General features: G+C 44.9%; 1 protein-coding gene across 1 annotated transcript; it reads left to right on the top strand.

The window, feature by feature from the left end:
* Positions 1–222: 222 nt before the first annotated feature.
* LOC138948413 (uncharacterized) lies at positions 223–17,904 on the top strand. The gene is made up of 5 exons (XM_070319947.1): positions 223–1,357; positions 1,631–1,814; positions 2,413–2,496; positions 11,755–11,840; positions 13,909–17,904. The coding sequence occupies exon 5, from the start codon at positions 13,941–13,943 to the stop codon at positions 15,717–15,719; it is 1,779 nt and encodes a 592-aa protein (XP_070176048.1). The 5' UTR covers positions 223–1,357; positions 1,631–1,814; positions 2,413–2,496; positions 11,755–11,840; positions 13,909–13,940; the 3' UTR covers positions 15,720–17,904.
* Positions 17,905–18,105: the final 201 nt, after the last annotated feature.

Raw genomic sequence — 18,105 nt, 5'->3', positions numbered from 1 at the left:
GCATATTCCGTGGGTACAGTTCTAGGCGCTCTGCAGTGATGCCGTGTGAGATGAAATTTTATACGGCCAGTAGATTGCAGCCATTTCGGCGCATATTTACCTTTCGCGGCCTATTATTCCAAGTCACACGGGTATAGGTAGACAATTATTAACTGTGCCTAAGCAATTTTGCCAGGAAAGACCCTTTTGTCAATCGTGGGATCTTTAACGTGCACACCCAATGTACTGTACACGGGGGGGAGGTTCGGCTCTTTTATCTCAGCTTTTTAATGCTGCGACAGGGCGATCAGTCACCAATTATAGAGTAAAGTTTTTGTCATTGTCCAGTCTAGATAAGAACAAGATAGGCGAAGACTGTGGTAATATCCAGTAGTAGATCGTATCTGTAGCAGACGATCCTTCTCTATGTACAATGCAAGGGAAGCAACTCCCTGCCCCTGCGCGGGCGGCCTCGTTTTGGTACTTGAATAAACCTGTTGTCATTACACTCGCTCGTCATCGTTTCTGACCGTATGCAAGAATACTACGAGTGGCGGAGAAGAAAGGGACTTCCAGAACTCCCTTTAAACAACGATTCTACTGCCCCGATGTCTGAAACTCAAACACACACACAGATATCCTGAGGGCCACTGCATACCGTCACCCCTAAAATGTACTCATGGACTCGTCTACTTTTGTCAGTCCGGGTAGGGAGGGCTGTTCCAAGTACAAAGCGACTGTTCGGATGATCGCCCCCAATATACATGCATTGACTCGGCTGTCAGCGAAGAGATGGGTCCATTTACTTGAAAATAGGTAGAGAGGGTAGAATTGAGTTCGCCGCGAACATAGCGTTTCCTACAACATAAAAACTGTTTGTCTCTTCGCGAACAGATCGAAACGCTCTATGCAACGCACCTCTGGTATTACAACAACAGAGTATGATAATTAAAAAAAAAAAGTTAAAAGAAAAAGTATAATCATTGAAAATTTATTTGGTTGTTGAAGGACTTTGTGTGACAAATGGATTTGTACATAATTTAGTGTTAGATGGCTTAAACAAATGTGTACAGATTGGCTGGCCATACTTTGTTGTTTCACGACTTGACCGCGTGGTAGGAATGTCGCATGTTGAGATAGTTGGCTGACTCGTGTGACCTGTATTGTCATTGGCTGCTACGGGCCAATCAGAGATTACTAAAATATGATAACCTTGAAGCCGCCATGTTAGTGAGCCGGCAGAACATCTGAAAACGCTCTCAGGAGAGGGTGTGTTGACACGACGCTGTGTTCAGATGTTGCTCCTTGAGCAGTGAGCCGACTGTTTAGTGGCTACTGTGAATGAATCTGTTATGATTCAAATGCTGTGAGAATACAGGTATTTATTGAATTGTATTTTTGTTCAGTAACTTTAACGTGTAAAATGACTGTGAGAGTCATGTTGTGAAATGGGTGGAAAGCGTGCCGTGAGCTGTGTCAGCCATTTTGAATAGAGTGTGGTATGTTCTGTGGTAATGAAGTTACTTGTAAATGAGCTGGTGTAAATAGTAGTGGCGGATAATTGAATAATACTGAGAAAGAATGGAAGTATTATTGTGTAGAGAAGTTTATCTAGAATTGAAACTTACGGTAGCATAAACTTTCCATACAGCTTCCCAGTGGGGGCACGGACGCGCTCGACTGGAAGGGTAGAGGGGTGAGAAGAGGAGCGTCCCCTCCTTGCGGCCAGGACCAGAAGTGTCGGCGCGGGAGTGTAACGCAGCGCTGGAGAGCTTGCAGCTGGTGTGAACCCCATATTATATGAGATATGGTGCAAGTGTCGGACCCGCTGATTTGTGAGTAAACATACATGTGCGACCTGGAATAGTGTGCGCACCTACAGAACTTTGTATGTGAAATAGGATTGTGAGAATCAGACATAAACTTGTAACCACTGTATTGTGAGTTGGCAAGTAAAGATAATCAGCTAAGTGGTGTAGTAACGGATTGGATGAATCCAGAATAGATGTACGGCCACTGAAATGTGAGCCGACATGTGAATTATATTAGTATGTGTGATTCTTGAACGGAGAGTCAGCAAGAACGACATCATCGAGGGAGAGACTTTCCTTTCATCTTACTCGAGATAATGTTATATTGGATGAAAGAGTCTTTGAGTGGATGAGATATTATATTGATATTTTGTTGTGATTGTTGGTTAATGTGTGATCACTTGAATACAAGTATGAGGGCAAAGGGCAGGAATTGTGTTTAGTCTTTGTGCTTTGTTCGAGTGTTGCGTGTGTTATTTCTGTTCACAACTTCTCTCTTACACACACACACATTTTTCTGATAGGGTAGTTACGACACACATACATACATTTACACACAAATACCAGCTGTAACACTTTGTCAATAACTCCTGTTCTCAACTGAACTTTCTTTCTTCCTCAGTTGAAGGTGCGAGAACACCCAGTGAATGGGCCGTATGTGGAGGGACTGACTACCTTCAAGGTGGAATCTTTTGAAGAAGTTGAGGTGAGAACTGGGTGTAGTTGTAGCTCTAATGGTCAGTGTATTGTAGTAGACTGTCAGATGTTGCCAATGCAACGTCCACAAAAATTGAGAAAGTCAGGAGTTTTAACTTTTAAGTACATGTGTATGAAGTCTCTACTCTGTGATTGTTATTGTCTCCATGCTTTTTTTCATGGCAGATTTATTAACTCTTATTATTGGTAATATCTGGCAAACTGACGGATGTCTTTGTTCAACTATTGCTATATTGAAAAAAATGTTGTCGCTCATTTTAGTTTTTTTTTAATGAACATTAAAACCATGTCAATTTATTCTGTTTACAGGTATTGTTTTATTAGTTGCAAGCTACTGTTAGAAAAAAATGTCAGAGTATTTAATTCAGAATTAAATTACATATTCTTACTCCGAATCACATGAAGCAAAGACTCAGTCTTGGATGCTAAGGTACTGAAAACGCTACCCATTTTAAACAATTTTAAAGGGAAGCAACCCACCAAAAAAGCTAAAAATAGCTATGGTTCTTTCTTTCTTTATTTGGTGTTTAACGTCGTTTTCAACCACGAAGGTTATATCGCGACGAAATATCTATGGTAATGAGCTGGGACCCTGGGAGTTACCTCCCATATAGCTACTTCCCGTTCCACCACGTGTGGCAAATCATTCGACATTTCAGCGCCCTTGAGATAGGAGGTCTGAGATTTTCGCTCTGTTCTGCAACGATGAATAAACTTTGTCTAATTTTTTATCAGTAGTGTGTAGGGTCGTATCGTCAGCAAAGAGTTCGCAGTCATTAATACTAAGAGGAAGATCATTAATATACAGGGAAAAGAGTAGTGGTCCAAGGACAGAACCCTGGGGAACCCCGTATAACACAGGTCTTTTGCTGGATACGGTTGAATTAACGCAGACAGACTGCTCTCGCCCGGCTAAGAAAGAGGACAGCAGGCATAAGGTTTGGGATGACATTCTATTGTCAACTAATTTTCTCTCTCTGTGCATGCGCGTCGCGCGAAGCAGAATACTATTTGATCTGTGCATTTTGCTATATTACTTCCTCCAAATACATTCTTTTACTCCGAAAATGTGTCAGCAATTCGGTAAAGTGATGGACTTGAACAATGTTATTCCAATGTGTCAACATAACTGTGAACAAAGAAGGTATGAGCGTTTGATTCATTTTCTTTTGTTCCGATTTGCCATCGTGTTTTGGCGCTTCCCATCGCCTCGACAGTAACGTTTCGCTGTGTGCTATGACGGCTTACTAGTGCCACAACCTGGGGTTACCCATTATCACGTGATAATTACTAATTAACGCTGTCAGTTACTGTTTTCACTCGTTAGTTACTCATTTTCACGGGATAATTAGTATTTTTCACGGGAAAATGACTTTTTGGTTTGGGCACTAGCAATCCGTCAGGAAGTGAGCCAAAACTAAACATTAGTAATTAACAGGTGAAAGTTAGTAATTTTCCCGGGAAAATTAGTAATTAACACGTGAAAATGGTAATTATCAAGGGAAAATTAGTAATTAACATGTGAAAATGGTAATTATGTTTTCCCTTGATAATTACAATGAGGTTTTGGCACTAGTAAGCCCTATGACGGCTTACTAGTGCCAAAACCTGGGGTTACCCATTATCACGTGATAATTACTAATTAACGCTGTCAGTTACTGTTTTCACCTGTTAGTTACTCATTTTCACGGGAAAATGACTAATTTTTAGTTTTGGCACTAGCAATCCGTCAGGAAGTGAGCCAAAACTAAAAATTAGTAATTAACAGGTGAAAGTTAGTAATTATTCCGGGAAAATTAGTAATAAACACGTGAAAATAGTAATTATCAAGGGAAAATTAGTCATTTTCCCTTGATAATTACAATTATGAGGTTTTGGCACTAGTAAGCCGTCATAGTGTGCGCCGCGCGGTTTCCTCCCGGCGGGGAGGCTGCAACGCTACACGCGCAGTGTGTGCCACAAGGATGTACGGCGTGTGTACAGTTAACACCTGATACAGCCTTGTCAGCGTGTTCCGTGCGTTGCCTCGGGACCTTTCTTTCTTTCTTTCTTTGGTGTTTTACGTCGTTTTCAACCACGAAGGTTATATCGCGACGGGGCCTCGGGACCATGCACTGATAGTGTTACAGTGCCTTTGCCAGCAATAATGTATGAACGATGAATGTTTGCCTTAGTGTGATGTCCGTATCACCGGACTCCCAATCCCCTCATCACCCCATTCCCCCAGTATGTTAGTTAGCTGTTGCTTTTCGGGTCCAGCGGACCATAATAGGCCAAATCAGGACCCCACAAGTTAATCATTGCACATTTTTAGATTAAAACACTTCTAATACATAAAATCCGCAACGTCACCCGAAGGCAACAAAAAAGTCAAAGCAAAACCCTATGTCAAATAAACTAGGTTGTTTTAAAATTCAAATCTTAAAATAAAGACCAGACTCCTTTAAAAACCCAAAAAGAGCTGAAGAGCTGACCTCTGTAAAAATACTTTTCAAGCTCGAGGTGCCAAAATACTTTTCTCGTTGATCATACAGATCAGCACACTCGGTGAGAAAATGACTCACAGTAAAACCGGTATCACATGCGTAGCACCATGGTGCCTCTTCTCTTTTAAGCAGATGAACATGAGTGAGATAAGTGTGACCAGTATGTAACCTGGCCAAAACACTTTCTTCTTTTCTACTTGAAGCCACTAAAGGAAGTGGCTTTAAAAGGTCAGGAAGAGTTTTATACAATTTGTTTTCCGTGCAGGCAGACCAACGGTCTTGCCAGAGTTTTAAGCTGTAACAAAGGGTCTTCCTACGCAAGTCAGTAAAAGGAACAGACTGCTCAGGGAGACGAGGAACCGTCAAATCTAGAGCATCCTTTGCTGCCTTGTCAGCAACCTCGTTACCGTTTATGCCCATATGACTGGGCGCCCACAGAAAATTGATAATCTTGCCTTCATTTTTTCCCCCAGTATGACACCTCCTCCAACCACCCCTGATTTTCTGGACAGTACAAATTTCACCCCACTGCTAGACACGCCAACATTACTACCCTCTTTCCCAAAGCTCACAGACCCTTTACCTTCTCACGTGGATCAACATTCTGACAGGGACACAGCCTCCTCACCCAACCCTACAGTGAAAATGACAAAAAAAGAGTTAGTGACATATAGGAACGTACTGCTGTATCGCTTCAACGCCCTTCAAGAACAGGATACCGTCACTCTCCAAGTGCAACACTTTGACGACAACAGTGCTACGGTAAACGACACAGCTGAGACTCACATTCTCAGCCACATTGCCCCCTCTCCATCTATCGCCAGGACTGTACTCGGGCTGTTTGAGGACGGGATCAAACTTATCACAGTAACACTCTACTATAAACATAAAACACAAACTGGAACCTTGATGACCCAAGGCATAAAGGTCCCTGGATGGAGTGAAAAAATTCCAAAGTCTTCATAAACTCATAGCAGCAATCACTGCTACAGTCATGGAACCAGGCACTGACCCTCATGTGGACCATTCCTTGCGTCAAGCAGTTTCGTCAACCCCAATGCCATTCCTTGGAACTTGGTTCGACGTTGCTGGCCTCCCTTCCCACCAGCTGCCCCCTCCTCCTTCCTCCCGCCAACGTAAACACAAGCGGCGTCAGTCCTGCATCTTACACGCGCCACCAACCGTGATCACCACCCCCAAAGTCATCCGCTCTCGTCTGTCTCGCCTCGAGGCAGAGGTGACGGACATTCCCGCGCAGCTGGAAGATGCAAAGAACATTGCCCTTTTAGAAATTCTCGACACGACAGAGCGCATAAAAAAGAGCTCAAAGTTCGAATGGACACAAGATGCGACGAGCTGTGTGAGAAGCTTGCTGCTGCTGTCGACAGGCTCTCAGTCCTGGAGTCCAACAAGGCACAGGATGCCCTCAAGCAGCAGGTGTTATCATTGAAGGCTAAAGTGACAACACTAGAACATGAGAGCCATAACCTTCGGGCGTCAGTGGATCACATTGAGAGGCAAATGGCCTCACCCCAAGCTACAAACAATGCTTCTTCTCCTCCCCGCAGTCCACCCCCCACTCCCACTGATCAAAGGAACCAGTCACTCGCCACACCATCCAGCGAAGGCGGACACTCAGCAGTAGATGCAGACGCATTCCCAACACCCCCCACAGCCAAACCCCCGTCTGATATACCTTTGTCCTCATCTGACAAAGACGATTCATCCGTCTGTGATGAGGCGTCTGCTGCAGAGCTGGATGATGAAGCGATCCACAAGGAAGAGCGAGGCAGTCTGTCCAAGAAACCAACCCGCCTCTCCCCTGCCGACAGACTTAATACCACGGCGGTTGACAGAAAGGCCAGAAACGTACTGCTAGGAGACTCGGTCGTCAGAAATATTGACCTAAGCAAATCCGTGCCCACGAAGGACGCTGCAAGGAAAGTGTGCATTCCAGGAATGACACCAGAACAGCTGGCAGCGTGGGCACACAGCACAGAGCCGGTGCCGAAGGTGGAACAGGTCACGTTTCACGTTGGCATCAATACCTGTGTTCATTCATCTGTGGCGGTAACGACTGACGCGTGGAAGGATGTCGTGACATCACTGAGACTGGCATTCCCCTACGCCAGTCTCCGTGCATCATCCATTATTCCCGCACGAGGACGCTCTCCATTGAACGACGTCATCAACCCGTCAAACAAAAACTTGGCTGTGGTATGTGAACGTCTGGGCGTTGTTTTCGTAGGCAACACGCCTGTTTTCATCACTGCAAATGGGGCGCCCCGCATGGCCCTGTACAGGGACAGGATCCACCCCAGCCCCAAAGGAACAGCCAGACTGGCAGAGACCTTGTTCCCCGCCCCCAATCGTCCAGCCAGGCGACCTGTCCACTCTAAGGACGAGGACACCTTCGCCCTCCAACACATCTCCATAAAGTGACCCGCGCATCCGTCCACCAACCCGAAAACCTTCTCATCCCCCCATTATGACTCTGATTTTCCTCCGTTATCCCAGCAGCAGTCACAACACTACTCATACCCCCCACCCCAACCTTGCCACATGGACAGGTCTCCTCAGCCTCCTGTGCCTCCTTTCTTCAACGCCACGAATCAGCAGTCACCACCGCCCACCAATGTCCACGTGGCGCCACCCCCAGGTGCCTTCACTAGCCTTCCAAATCCCGGGGTTTCTTTTGAGGAGCCAGTCTACCGGGCCGCCGTTGACCCCAGGAGGTACGCACGTCCTCGAGAGGACAGCTATCCTGTGGGTGATCACGGTGCAGCTGATCGCCACTTTCCCGCTCCAATGTCTGGTGCTCCTTACGGCAGTGACCCTGTTCAGCGCCTCCTGCCGCCGCCTGTCCACCCAACTGTAATGCAGGCTTACCTTAACTACATGCAGGCTTGCCGTTTGCAACAGCAGTTTTCTGTGCCTTACTAGTATTGAAGAGTGTCTCGGAACTACTATACTGTTCAAAAAAAGAAACGCATAGCTTGTAATATTTGGTTAATTTAGTTATATGGCTACAAGGATATCCACCAAACTGCAGAAAATGTTTATCTGGTCGTCGACCTTTCGTCCATTGCCACAAGTGAGCTCTGTACGTGACGCATGCGTTACCAGTGGCTACAATGTCAAAATTGCTCATTTGGCATGACCACTCGTCATGCTTCAGTGTAATCTCGTGAAACTCGGGGAATATTGAGCTCTCACCATGTCTTCCAAAACCCATAAAAGCGGATTGTTCACCACAAAGAAATCAGACGACAATTCAGCGACGAAAGATGGCCCGATTGAGCAGAGAAGACCGCCAAATTGCATTGGGTCGTTTACAAGCAGGCCACAGTCAAAGTGCAATCGCCAGGCACTTCCACGTGTCCCAGAGCACCATCAGTAGACTGTGGGTCAGGTTTCAAGCCACTGGCTCCGTTGCTGACTTGCCACGAGCGGGAAGACCAAGGGCGACAACTGCTGCTCACGACCGCTTCATACGGCTCCGCCACCTCCGGAATCGTTTCCTGTCGGCCTCATCTTCTGTCCAGGCTCTCCCCGGGCCACACCGATTATCGGACCAGACTGTGCGGAACCGCCTGCATGAAGCTGGTTTGAGAGCTCGCAGACCTCACAGAGGAGCTGTCCTCACCCGCCGCCATCGCCAGAACCGAGTGCAGTGGGGCAACCAGCACCTTCGCTGGACCGTCCGGAATCACTGGAGACACGTGTGGTTCAGCGACGAGTCCTACTTCCTGCTCCAGCGACATGATGGTCGGAGGAGGGTCTACCGGAGAGTAAACGAACGTTACGCGCCCAACTGTGTGGATGAGGCACCCGTTCATGGTGGTGGAGGCGTCATGGTGTGGGGGGCGATCAATACCGCTGGAAGGAGCACCCTGGTGCACATCCAAGGGCGCATAACTGCCCAGCGATACGTGGAGGAAATTCTGCGCCCACACGCCCTTCCTCTTCTGGCTGACCAGGATGCCATATTCCAGCAGGACAACGCTCGCCCGCACACAGCACGACTCACCACCCAGTTCCTCACCGACCACCATGTCCAGGTGCTTCCCTGGCCATCCATGTCGCCAGACATGAACCCGATAGAACACCTCTGGGATGAATTGGACAGACGTGTGCGCAGGCGAGAAGAAGCGCCGGCAAATCACCGCGATCTATTGCAGGCACTTCAGGAGGAGTGGGACACCATCCCACAGCAAGATATCCGGCATCTGATCCAGTCCATGCCCAGAAGGTGCCGGGCAGTTGTTGCTGCTCAAGGCAGTCACACCCCCTACTGACTTGACAGCCTCGGCACCCAATCGTATTGATTGATTGATTTGAAGATGCAAATGAACTGTGTGTGCATTCAACTGTGTCCATACCAAATTTCAAACAAATAATCTAAATATTGGATTTTCTGTTAATTTTTTCGACAAATAAAACAAATTTGGCAAGTAGCAATTATGCGTTTCTTTTTTTGAACAGTATATCACAAACTACCTCGCAACCAACATAGCGACTCCTCTTAGATTGTGCGTGTGTGTGGGTATGTGTGTGTGTTTGTGTGTGTCTGTGTCTGTGTGAGTGTAGAGTGATTCAGAGTAAACTAACTAACCCCATAATGCCAGACGCCAGGCGGAGCAGCCACTAGATTGCCAATTTTAAAGTCTTAGGTATGACCCGGCCGGGGTTCGTCCCCACGACCTCCCGATCACGGGGCGGACATCTTACCACTAGGCCAACCGTGCCGGTATAAATAGTGATGTAAGGTATATGCCACACCTTGGTTTTGAACGGAACCCCCCAAAGTTTAGAATATTGGGTGTTTGGTTTACGAGTGATTTAAAGAATTCTTTCTTTATTTGGTGTTTTACGTCGTTTTCAACCACGAAGGTTATATCACGACGGGGGAAGGGGGGAGATGGGATAGAGCCACTTGTCAATTGTTTCTTGTTCACAAAAGCACTAATCAAAAATTTGCTCCAGGGGCTTGCAACGTAGTACAATATAATCTGGGAGAATGCAAGTTTCCAGTACAAAGGACTTACCATTTCTTACATACTGCTTGACTAAAATCTTTACAAAAATTGACAATATTCTATACAAGAAACACTTAACTCGGTCGTCAGAATATGAAACTAAGGCATGGGTTGGTGCCGTCAATGACCTGTAGTTTCCAAACTAACCAATGAAATCAACTGTTCTGGGAGTTATTTGTCGCATATGATAATGCAGCCGACCTCTGAACCTATCACGTGGGTTTTCGAATGGAAAATCCCCAGCGTGGTATTTTCCACTTCCAACGCTACTATCATGGCGGTGTGTGGCGAAGTGACTCACGCACCTTACGCACGGATTCTGGCGGCGTGCTGACAACGGCATGATCTGTCAACGCTTGTATTCGGGCGGCGCGGCGCGAAAAAGTTAATGGTAAAAGGAGAAACAAAATCCGTTAGTCGCCTCTTACGACATGCTGGGGAGCATCGGGTAAATTCTTTCTCGTCCTAACCAATATGGGACTCCCCCAAACCCGTGGGGGGTATTTAAAGAATTGTGTACAAATTAATTTTGATGCAGTTTCAAGCAGTAAAACGATTATTTTTGATTTGGTCTAAAAGTTTAACAACCCCTTTAGCAGTTTTGAAATCCTTAATATTGTCCAAGCTTGTATATCTGTGGATGTTGTTGCCAAACCCTCCACACAAGTTTGTAAATGATTTACAGACTATGATTTTGACTATGATTTTTGACTTTGTGTGGAATCGAAAACGTGATCGAATAAGTAAATAACAGGCTACAATTCGAGGGTGGTATTTGTTTAATATCTCTTCAGCATATTAATGCTATGCGAGACCGGTTTGTTATTGTTTAATATCTCTTCAGCATATCGATGCTATGCGAGACCGGTTGGTTATTATTTAATATCTCTTCAGCTTTGTAATGCTATTCGAGATCAGTTGGTTATAATTGTGTAATATCTCATCAGCTTTCTAATGCTATTCGAGATCGGTTGGTTATTATTTAATATCTCATCAGCTTTGTAATGCTATTCGAGATCGGTTGGTTATAATTGTGTAATATCTCATCAGCTTTGTAATGCTATTCTAGACCAGTTGGTTATTATTGTTTAATAATTAGTTAGTTAGCTGTTGCTTTTCGGGTCAAGCGGACCATAATAGGCCAAATCAGGACCCCAATTGTTTAATATCTCTTCAGCATATTAATGCTATGCGAGACCGGTTGGTTATTATTATTTAATATCTCTTCAGCATATTAATGCTATGCAAGACCGGTTGGTTAATATTTTTTAATATCTCTTCAGCATATTAATGCTATGCAAGACCGGTTGGTTATTATTATTTAATATCTCATCAGCTATGTAATGCTATTCGAGATCGGTTGGTTATTATTGTTTAATATTTCATCAGCTTTGTAATGCACATTATGGCGTAAGAGCACGCGAAGGAATTACTGAAAGTCTCGGTCATTGTTATTTTGAGCGGGCTGAGACGAGTTGGCAGTCGTGTCCCTAGAAGTAGGCTACATGCAGACAGACAGATCTAGATCTAGTGTCTCGCTTTCTTGCACAGTGTCACCTACGCTTACTGTGTGTGTGTGTATGTGTGACGGAGTGATTGAGTTTGTGTTACTGTTTGTCGATTTCTTACGTGAGCCTTGAAGGCTTCGCCTCTTGTTTTTGTTTAGCGGTCACAAGAGGGGACAAAAAACTAATGAAAAAAAATTAATGTTTTGTGTTTCAGGTGGCTGCCAGTCCTGAAACTCCCAGTGGCGAGGCAGAAGAAGAAGAAACAGAAGGGGAAGAAGAGGACAACAAAAAACAAGTCGCGTAAGGCGAAAATACAATATTTAGTCAAGTAGCTGTCGAACTCACAGAATGAAACTGAACGTAATGCCATTTTTCAGCAAGACCGTATACTCGTAGCATCGTCAGTCCACCGCTCATGGCAAATGCAGTGAAATTGACAAGAAGAGCGGGGTAGTAGTGCTAAGAAGGATAGCACGCTTTTCTGTACCTCTCTTTGTTTTAACTTTCTGAGCGTGTTTTTAATCCAAACATATCATATCTATATGTTTTTGGAATAATTATTTTTAGAAACGGGGGATACATTTCTCAGAACGAGAAATGGTTTTTCAACGGCGTCAAGATGAAGATAGTAAGCTCTTATAAGTATTTAGGACTTGTTTTCACAACCCGCATGACCTTTTCAAATGCTCTTAATGATATGGCATCCAGGGCTAAGAAAGGTGTTTTTGAGTTATTAAGAACATTATGGAGACTCGGTGATTTCTCCCCAAACCTGTTTTTGAAACTATTTGATGCTCAGATACAGCCTATCCTGTTATATGGTTCAGAAATTTGGGGTCTTTACCCACAAACACAGATAGAGAATATTCACACGTTTGCGCTTAAAAAGATTTTAAACGTGGCACCAAGAACACCAAACGACATAGCATATGCTGAAACTGGTCGCTATCCGTTGTACATTTTTTCTCATGTTGCATGTATAAAATATTGGTTACGCCTAGTCAAGATGAATGATTCCAGACTCCCTAAAAAAGCTTATAATATGCAGTTGTATTTGCACAGGCAAGGCAAGTTTTGTTGGACATCCCAAGTAAGATTAACTTTGTATAAATTTGGTTTCGGATTTGTGTGGGAAAACCAAGGTGTGCAATGCGAGAAAGCTTTTTTGAAATGTTTTAGACAGAGGTTAATAGATTGTAATATTCAAAATTGGCAAGAGCGCATTAATACCAGCGCAAGGTTTGAGGTTTACCGCGTATTTAAGTTATCTGTTTGCATGGAAACGTATTTTACTTTTGTCAAAAATAAGCATATAAGAGATGTACTCATTAGGTTCAGAGCGGGCGTGTCCGAATTACGCTCACATAAATTGAGATACTCCCCACATACCCTACAGGACTTGTTTTGCCCATTCTGCAAAAAAGCACCTGAGGATGAAATGCACATTTTATTTCACTGTGATGCATTGAACGATCTTCGCTGCCAATACTTACCCTTTAAATACACATCATATCCTTGTTTGGTTTCCTTTCAGTTGATAATGCAAAACAAGAAGGGTCTCCATGATTTAGGCAGATTTATTTATTATGTTAACAAACGCCGTGATTTACTTCCTAAGGTGTAACAGAATGATTGATTTTGCTTCATGTCTCTCTGTTTTGTTGATGTGGTTGAGTGCATTGTGTAGCTGCTGGTTTTTAAACAACTATGCCCTTTGATGTATGTTGTAGTTGAGGATGTATTTGATGAGGCACCAGCCATCCCCTGTACATACCCATACATGTATGTATGTGCGCGCGTGTGTGTGTGTGTGTGTGTGTGTGTATGTGTGTGTGTGTGTGTGTGTGCGTGTGTGTGTGTGTGTGTGTGTGTGTGTGTGTGTGAGAAGGAGTGAAAGCCAGAATGTTTGTGAGTATGTGTGTGAGAGTGGGAGAGAGAGATAGAGAGAGAGAGAAAAAGAGAGAGAGAGAGAGAGAGAGAGAGAGAGAGAGAGAGAGAGAGAGAGAGAGGCTGTCATGTTTGATATATGCACCGGTTGTAACAGGTCAGTTGGCCTATACAATAAACTTTCTGAGTTCTGAGTTCTGAGTTCTTTGTTTTAACTTTCTGAGCGTGTTTTTAATCCAAACATATCATATCTATATGTTTTTGGAATCAGGAACCGACAAGGAATAAGATGAAAGTGTTTTTAAATTGATTTGGACAATTTAATTTTGATAATAATTTTTATATATTTAATTTTCAGAGCTTGTTTTTAATCCGAATATAACATATTTATATGTTTTTGGAATCAGCAAATGATGGAGAATAAGATAAACGTAAATTTGGATCGTTTTATAAATTTTTTTTTTTTTTTTACAATTTTCAGAGTTTTAATGACCAAAGTCGGCTGAGATTGCCATGCTCAAAGATAAACTCATGTCAAACAGCCCCACCTTGTTCCTAGTCTTCATCAACGACATCGTCAAGGACCTCCCTCGAAATGTCCATGGAGCCATCTACGCGGACGATCTTGCACTCTGGTGCTCAGAAGAGCACATCACAACAGCAAACTACAGGATGCAAGAGGCGCTGAAAGTGCTTGAGGACTGGACAAAGAAGTGGCTCGTCAACATCAACACCAGGAAGACCACTTACACGATCTTTAGTCTGTCCCCGAAAGAACTGAAGGCCAACCTCAAGCTCTGCGGACAGACGCTGCAGGCTGACAACACCCCTACGTACCTTGGCGTGACCTTTGACAGGCGACTCACCTGGAAACAGCAGACAGAGAAAGTCGAAGCCAGAGCGAAGCTAAGGTTAGCACTAATGAAAAAGCCAACTGGCACAACGTGGGGCGCAGATGCAGCAATTCTCAAGAAGATGTACGTGGGCAGCGTCAGACCAGTACTTGAGTACGGAGTGACAGCATGGGGCACAGCAACCAAGTCAAATTTTGACAGAGTCAGCAAGGTGCAGAACCAGGCGGCCAGAATCATCACTGGCGCCATGCGGTCAACCCCTATCCAAGAGCTGGAAAACATCATGGGCCTTGAGCCCATGGAAGACAGAAGGGACACCAAACTCCTCACCCAGGCAGCTAAATTCAAACGACTGCCAACTCACCCCATGAAAGACAGACTGTGCCAACCAACAAAAGGACGACTGAAGAGAGGAAGCTTCATCCACCAGACGAGGGTGTTGGAAAGGAGACACCAAGATATCCTGGACCAGCAACCTAAAGATATCCCCCAATACCTTGAAAACCCAAGCTGGAGTGATGAAGGAAGACCCCAGATACGCTGCAGTATTCCTGGCATGGGCAAGAAAGACTCCCAGAGCTGTGCTGAACTGAAGTCACTCACCATTGAACACATCCACAACTCCTACCCCCAACACCAATGGACTCATGTATACACTGACGGATCTGCTGACCAGGCTGTCAGAAATGGTGGTGCCGGAATCTACATAAAGTACCCAGGAGGTCGAGAAGAAGAACACATCTCCCTCGCTACCGGCCTCTACTCCACCAACTTCAAGGCTGAAGCAGTAGCGCTCCAGACAGGTGCAGCCCACATTGAGCACAGTCCACTCTCCTCCAACAACATTGTGTTCTTCAGCGACGCAAAGTCAGTCCTGCAGGCCTTAGACACTGCCAGAGACAAAGAACTGAATGACCTGTCATCCGCCTTGACCTCCCTGTGCAGAGCCCACACAGTCGTGCTGCAATGGGTCCCCTCTCACTGCAACATACTAGGCAACGAAGCTGCAGATACTCTGGCAAAGGAGGGCACTACGAAGGATCAGAATGACAGATCAACCACCTTCAAAGAAGCCAAGACCATCATCAAGGCCAAGCAACACAAAAAGTGGTTGCAGCAGCACCCACACTACAACAAAAACGACGCCTTTCACCTGCTCACAAGGTCTGAGCAGGTCCTCATATTCAGGCTGCGGACAGGCCACAACCGAATGAACCACCACCTTTTCACCAAGTTCAGAATTGGCCAGCCAGACCAGTGCCCTTGTCAAACAGGCAGCATGACAACGGAACACCTGCTGCAGACTTGCCCACTACACGATGGCCTCAGGAGCCAGATCTGGGCGGAGCCGACCACGGTGCAAGGGAAGCTCTATGGCAGTCTGGACGACCTACAGCGCACGGCAACATTTGCGCGGAGAACTGGCGTTTCCATCTGAGTGATCGACAAGAAGAAGAAGAAAAGAGAAAGAAATGGATGAACTGTCCAGGTATGTGGTTCAAAAGGATTTATCTGCCTGCATGTTTTTGTAATGCTATTCGAGATCGGTTGGTTATTATTGTTTAATATCTCATCAGCTTTGTAATGCTATTCTAGACCGGTTGGTTATTATTGTGTAATATCTCTTCAGTCGCGGTCGTCTGTACAGTGTGGGTGTCGTGGCACCTGCAGCACCAGAAGGTGCTCCTGCCTCAAGGGCTGCCGACCCTGTGCCACACGCTGTAGGTGTGACCCAGAAAAATGTCAGAATTAACAACATTTTGATATGCAGTTTCAAGCAGTAAAACGATTATTTTTGATTTGGTCTATATAGCTCAGTTGGTAGCGCGCTGGATTTGTATTCAGTTGGCCGCTGTCAGCGCGAGTTCGATCCCAGGTTCGGCGGAAATTTATTTCACAGAGTCAACTTTGTGTGCAGACTCTCTTCGGTGTCCGAACCCTCCCCCCGTGTACACTACATTGGGTGTGCACGTTAAAGATCCCACGATTGACAAAAGGGTCTTTCCTGGCAAAATTGCTTAGGCACAGTTAATAATTGTCTACCATACCCGTGTGACTTGGAATAAGGCCGTGAAAGGTAAATATGCGCCGACATGGCTGCAATCTACTGGCCGTATAAAATTTCATCTCACACGGCATCACTGCAGAGCGCCTAGAACTGTACCCACGGAATATGCGCGATATAAGCTTCATTGATTGATTGATTGAAAGATTAACAACCCCTTTAGGTAGAATAGCAGTTTTGAAATCCTTAATATTGTCCAAGCTTGTATATCTGTGGATGTTGTTGCCAAACCCTCCAGACAAGTTTGTAAATGATTTACAGACTATGATTTTTGACTTTGTGCGGAATCAAAAACGTGATCGAATAAGTAGAAATGTTGTAGTTAAAAGTGTTAAGGATGGTGGCCTTGATGTTCCTCACGTTAAGACATATGGTAGCCCTGAAATTGTATTATTCAGAGCAAAGGTTTGTTGGTTTTATTCTCTTTTCTAAAGACCGCTGTATTATTCAGGGTAAAAACAATCATGCATGTAAAAACCCGCTTGTGCAAAAACAGGAGTGAACGTGGGAGTTTCAGCCCAAGATCGAAGAAGTGTCTGTTTCTTTTCTCTGAACATGGATTATTTTGCTGTATTTCAGTCGCGGTCGTCGGTAGGCCGATGTGGATGTGGCGGAACTTAGTTTTTTAGGCAACATTTATGGCCCCTGCGACCTTGACCTTGAAGCAAGGTCAAGATGCTATGTATGTTTTTTGGGGCCTTGTCATCATACACCATCTTGCCAAATTTGGTACTGATAGACTGAATCGTGTCCAAGAAATATCCAACGTTAAAGTTTTCCGGACGTCCGTCGTCCGGACGGACGACTCGGGTGAGTACATAGACTCACTTTTGCTTCGCATGTGAGTCAAAAAAACACTGCAACGATAATCAACACTGTAGTTCTTCTTAATATACCAGATCAGTATTATTGTGTTTCCGTTTATACTCAATAGAGAAGAATTCTTATGTTGTAGAATGTAGGTCAAACACATATTGGCTCAGTAGAAAGAAATGACAAAGGACCAAAAACAAAAACTCAGAAAGACCTGGGTTCACTAGAAATAAGGACTGAACAGATGTGTTTACCTTAGTTCATTTATTATTCAAAAAAGAACTTAATTTTATTGTTTGTTTGCTTAACGCCCAGCCGACCACGAAGGGCCATATCAGGGCGGTGCTGCTTTGACAATAACGTGCGCAACACACAAGACAGAAGTCGCAGCACAGGCTTCATGTCTCACCCAGTCACATTATTCTGACACCGGACCAACCAGTCCTAGCACTAACCCCACAATGCCAGACGCCAGGCGGAGCAGCCACTAGATTGCCAATTTTAAAGTCTTAGGTATGACCCGGCCGGGGTTCGAACCCACGACCTCCCGATCATGGGGCTGACGCCTTACCACTAGGCCAACCATGCCGGTCAAAAGAACTTGAAAGGGAGGTGTGGTAATATCCAGTAGTAGATCGTATCTGCAGCAGACGATCCTTCTCTATGTACAATGCAAGGGAAGCAACTCCCTGCCCCTGCGTGGGCGGCCTCGTTCTGGTACTTGAATAAACCTGTTGTCTTTACACTCGCTCGTCCTCGTTTCTGACTGTATGCAAGAATACTACAATTGTCTGTGAACGTCCTCGTTTCTGACTGTATGCAAGAATACTACAATTGTCTGTGAACGTCCTCGTTTCTGACTGTATGCAAGAATACTACAATTGTCTGTGAACAAGCAATCAGCTCTAGGCGCTGGACTTCCCAACACAATACTATAATTGAAAAA

Source organism: Littorina saxatilis, linkage group LG15 (genome assembly GCF_037325665.1).
Source record: "Littorina saxatilis isolate snail1 linkage group LG15, US_GU_Lsax_2.0, whole genome shotgun sequence".
Taxonomy (NCBI): domain Eukaryota; kingdom Metazoa; phylum Mollusca; class Gastropoda; order Littorinimorpha; family Littorinidae; genus Littorina; species Littorina saxatilis.
Note: the sequence above shows the minus strand (reverse complement) of the source record. Positions and strands in the feature narration are given on the sequence as shown.

Excerpts from the sequence above, each read along its gene's own strand:
- LOC138948413 (XM_070319947.1), top strand. The coding sequence starts at position 13,941 with ATGCTCAAAGATAAACTCATGTCAAACAGCCCCACCTTGTTCCTAGTC.